Below are 5332 nucleotides of genomic sequence, written 5' to 3' on the forward strand. Positions count from 1 at the left end.
GGGTATAATACCTTTCTATGAAGTTTGGTGAAGACATAATTGGGGAGAATCAAGTTTACAAATCAACAGCAAGGGAACTTGATGATTAATTACTTTGGATTTGATGTTCTACCAACAACAAACATGAGACTGTAGTTAATAATATATTCCTGAAAAATGTTAAGACAGTGGATGTAAAGTGTTCTCACCACAAAAATGATAACTATGTATGGTAATGAACATGTTAATTGGCTAGATTTAGTCATTCCATAATGTATATGTACTTCAAAATATGTTGTATAAAGTAAATACATACAATTTTATGTCAACTTTTTAAAAATTAAAATTAAAACTAACAAAACAAAACAAAACAAAACATGAGACAGCATCAGTTCGGTAAAACTTTCCCAGTAGTAGGTCCCAAAATTCTTTTTGCCATTAAATGACCCTTTACCCATACCAGGATTAAACAGTTAGTGTTTCTCTTTCTGGACTAATGCTTGCATTTAAATTCGCCCACCTGGCAACTATGATGAATTAGGAAGGTCAGAGAGGCATATTTTATATTTAAGGTACATTGTACACATAAAAGGTACACCGCAGGTAGAGAAGTTTCCCCTCTCCCCAAGAAAGGAGACATGCATATGGATGTACTGGTGTTAGAGTGGGCAAAATTATTTACTTTATATGTTTGTCCATGATATTCCCAGCCTCTCTATTCTTTATACTCCCCAGTCCCAAACATCATTAGTCATTGTTCTTATTCTCTTGCCTATCCCCACTGAAACCTGCTGACTCAGGTTCTTTATCTGTGATCTATTGTAAGCAAAATTTTGTGTATTTTCTAGAAAGAGCATTCAAAGTTTTCATCATACTCTCAAAGGGGTCAGAATGGTTCAAGAAATAGTGCTTTAAAGTATTTTCCTTCTTTGGCATGGGCATAAAGCATAGTTGAAACGTTTATGATAAAAGGATTTCAGCTCTACTGCAAGAATTTTAAGAAACGGCCAGTAGGAGGTTACTACAGTATCCACTGAGGGAAGAACATTCTCACTATGGATTGGAGGTCCTGAGCTTAAATGGCACTTTTTTATAAATACAACTTGTATTCAGAAATTATGATTAGATTCAGTAAGCTATAAAACCACATTTAAAATTAAATTGAACCAAAGTAACTAGAGCTCTCAAATCAAGATTTTTTCTCTGTTATTTCTTGGTAACAATAAGCAAATGACAAGAAAATAAGTCAAACTCACATCATAGAGGGATTTTAAAAAGAAATATCCAGGGATGTGTATGGCTGGCTGTATACATGCAGACCAACTGCCAGTCATTTTGTAAATCTGGATACTTTGAATTTCATGTCTTAAAAAAAAAATGATCACCCCATGGCCCTACAGTTTTCTATTAAAGGAAGGTTTAATTATGTTCACTAGATGACACCTAATAAGGCAGGAGTATATTGATACTTTTTTAAAAAAAAGATGTTTAACAAGAAGAGTTGAACTAAAACAGGATTTTATGGTTAAATACAAGTTTAGCAAAAGATTCAAATAACCATAATATCTCATTTATAAAGTATTCTGGTTTAGTAGAGGCTTTATTATAAATAGATTTAAACAGATGTATAGCTCACTTTACACAATAAAAGTATCCAGAATCGTTGCATATAAATTACATTTCCATCCCTTCAGAAATTTTACACTCCTCAAGGATTAGATCCTGACTTTGTGAATAGGCTCTAGCACATAGCTGGCAACCAACTTTGTTTATTAAGTAATTCAATTAAATTATATTTACAATACACTGGGGAATATAATAAATATCAAGAAATATTGTGTATTCTATAATAAACAGCACTTATTTTAAAATTCAGAAACATGTAAATTCAGCTATTAGGGACAAATGCCAGTTACTTATCTTCCAACCCAGATTTTGAGCTATCCAAATATGGGAGTGTCAAGGAAGGCTTAAAAACACCATCTAAGATTAATAAAAAGAAAGAGAATATTGAGAATCAGCAAGTGTGAAGGAAAGCGAATCTTCCCTAGATTGCTAATGAAAATTAATAAAACTTTATCTAGTACCTAGAACAGTGCTTCTCATATATACATGAGGATCTCAAGAAATATTTGTTGTTGAATGTATAAATATTACCTTTCTGCCTGTTAGTTTTACAATGTATCAATTTTTGTGTGCCTTTTGACAATTCTGCTTCTAGAAACTCATCCTAAAGAAATAGTTACAGGTATACATAAAGATTTAGGTACAAAGTGGTTCAAGAAGCATTGGCTACAATAGCAAAATAATTATAAATATTCTAAATTTCCAAAAATTTATGGAAATTTCACATTTGATGGTGGTACATTCTTACAACAGAATACTTATGACACCGTTAAGAATTCTATCCAATGTCATCCAATTAGTCAATGGGTGGAATCAGGATTCATATTCAAGCCTGATGGATTCAAGAACTCATTATTAAGTGTGTAGATATATCTTAGGGGTGACTTGAGGCTGGGAGAGATAAAAAGCACAATGGTGAATAGAAACAGTAACCACAATTACAGCTCAACAGGCTGGCATAATACGATAGATCAACAAAATCAAATTTAAACAGGTATAAATATACCTCCAACAGAGTCCAAAAAGTCCAAATGCCTAAGTACAGACTACAAGAAGATACAGCTTACCAGTAGCCCATGTAAAAAGTCTTAATGAATTTTAGAGAACTGCGAGTTCACTTTGTCATGGTCAAAGTTTGATTATGAGCACACATCTATTGTGAGTACTCAAAACAAAAATAAATATAAAAACTAATGTGATCTCAGGCAACATTAATACAAATATAACATCTGGAACAGGTGAAGTCAGTCTGACTCTAAACTGCAGTAGTCAAAACAATTACACCTGAAGAAAACACTAACCATCCTGAGCATGTTTGGCAAAAATGATTATAATAGTAAGGAACTCAAAGCTATGACATATGAGAAATGGTTAAAGCAACTAATATGCTTATCCAGCAAGCAAAATTACTTAAAGTGTAACTGACATCTGAAGGGTTATTTTTTTCAAAGAGATGAGAATTTTTCCATATGGCACCAATGCAAAAGATACTTCTGCCAATGGGTAGAAGTTACTATGAGACAGGTTTGTGGATGACATAAGGAAGGACCTTAAGTTGAATCAGGGCTTCCAGAAAATGGAATGGGCTCGTTAGGCTCCTTTACACAGAGTTATATGTAGAAGATAAATGGCCACTGAGTATGCCTACTATAGAGGGGATTACAATACCATACAGGAGGCTGATCTAGAAAACACCTAAAGTCACCTCCAAAACTGAGATCTTAATGATTTTCTTAAACTGAGATTTCCTAATACTGGGTGTATGCGTATAAATTTTTCAAGAAAGAAAAATCATACTGCTTAGAACTTTTAAGCCCCTGTGCTACTTATTGATTATTCATTAAGAAAAATCGCCAATTATTTTTCACTGCAATTAGAATTTCAGATGCTCGTGTTAGATACAATATGGTATTTGGTTCGAGATATCTTATAACTATTTCTCTCAACTCATAAAATGTACCTAACAAAGATTTCAAAGGCATTTTTGATCAGTAGCGGTAACAGAAAAAAAAAACATAGTTTTTGTATCATCTTTACATTATACAAAGTTCATAAACTTTTGTAGGCAAATTACCTGCTCTGGTTTCATTAGCTGCTTTTTGTATTCCTCTTCTCTGGCAGCATGTACACTTACAGATGCATTTATCAGACCTGCAGGCATGGTTGTCAGCTTTCCCATCTGAGAAAGATATATCAAAAATACCTTTTAAAATGAAAAGCTTCCCATCTTTCAATTCCTGAAAAATTCTGGAGGCATCTCAGGAACAGTATTGGTTTCACTTAAACATATTAAATACTCAAGCATTCCAAATTATTTCATACATTTTTAAGTTATAGTTCCTAAGATTCTCTTCCCATACTAAGAAGACTAGTACCACCATCTAGTATGGTAGAGTACTATTTTTACCTATTTGTTAACTACCTACTCCACATGGAATATAGCAATAATTATCAGGAATATTATTAATATATTAATATAACATAGCAATGTAATAATTACTAAAATTTCAGGGGTGAAGTAGGATTGATTTTGGTATTCATGCAGTCCACAAACATTAATTGAACACCTACTATGTGCCAAGCCCCAGACTCAGTGCTTAGAATATATCAGTGAACAAAACAAAGATTCCTGCTGTCATGGAACTGACATTCTAGTGGAGACGAGAGACACAGTAAACACAATAAATACAGTATATGGTATATTACAAGTTGATGAATGCTATGGAAAAATTAAAAAATAAAGAGTAGACTGGAGTACTGGGCAATACAGGTTGCATCTTGAAATACAATTTCCATTTACATTATTCATAAAAATAATTTCCTTGCATTACAAATCCTTTGCCCCTGACTTTCTCAATGCCTTCCCTTTTACCTGTCTCACGCTTAATCTAAAGCAAAAAACGATCTTTTTTGGATATAACTGGATTTTAATTAAGAAGGCAGGAAAATTACCAGCTCTAAGAATAAAATGTTCCAGTGTTAATCAGGTATAAAAATAATTCCGAAAGATTATCCATTCAAAGGTCAAATGAGAAGCTTTCCAAGGAATAAATATTTTAAGAGTATGATTCCTTAGCTGGGAAGGAGGCTTGCTGAAATCGACAAAGAACATCGACAAAGAACAGGGAAGAAGTCTTCTTGGTTTATGCACAAATAAAATTGTGCACGACCTGGAAGAAACATTGGCCAAAGGATTCTAAATGCTCTCCAATAACAGTGGTAGTGCCTGTGCTTCATTTCTGACAGTTTTCAATATTTCATGAGCACAGTAAGGGAAGCTATATAAGAACTACTTAAGCAATTTCCTGTTTAAACTAGGCATGACTCTGATTCAGATTGAAGCTCCAGAAATACAGGGTAAAATAAAGACTTAACATTAAAAGAGAAATTTTGTTTACTTCCCATCCAAAGCCTTCTTCTACTACATGAAACAGCATCACAAACTGATATATCTAGGCACGCCTCCTCAAAAGATATCACTTTTGATTTTTCATACCCAGTTGGTATTCACTGTTGAAATAACAAGATTTCCATTCCATACTTACATCACATATCAATACAAAAATGTATTAAAACTGATGCCAGCAAGTATGCTCTACTATAAACCTGATAAATTTTGTTAATAAAAGCTCTGAAGTTATGGATGTCAATTTTTACATTTAAAAGCTATTTTTTAAAAATAATTATTCTCCGGCCGGGCGCAGTGGCTCATGCCTGTAATCCTAGC

At 33.2% G+C, this 5332-nt stretch overlaps 1 protein-coding gene across 1 annotated transcript in view; it reads right to left on the reverse strand.

The window, feature by feature from the left end:
* Window positions 1–3787, reverse strand: part of APOOL (apolipoprotein O-like) — a 44353-nt gene extending 40566 nt beyond the window's left edge. Inside the window, exon 1 of the mRNA XM_012647135.1 lies at window positions 3680–3787. Coding sequence (XP_012502589.1) covers window positions 3680–3784 — 105 coding nt within the window. The 5' untranslated portion in view covers window positions 3785–3787. The remainder of the gene's footprint in view (window positions 1–3679) is intronic.
* Between the last annotated feature and the right edge of the window lie 1545 nt (window positions 3788–5332).

The sequence above is a fragment of the Propithecus coquereli genome, unplaced genomic scaffold (genome assembly GCF_000956105.1).
Source record: "Propithecus coquereli isolate 6110/MARCELLA unplaced genomic scaffold, Pcoq_1.0 Scaffold257, whole genome shotgun sequence".
NCBI classification, from domain to species: domain Eukaryota; kingdom Metazoa; phylum Chordata; class Mammalia; order Primates; family Indriidae; genus Propithecus; species Propithecus coquereli.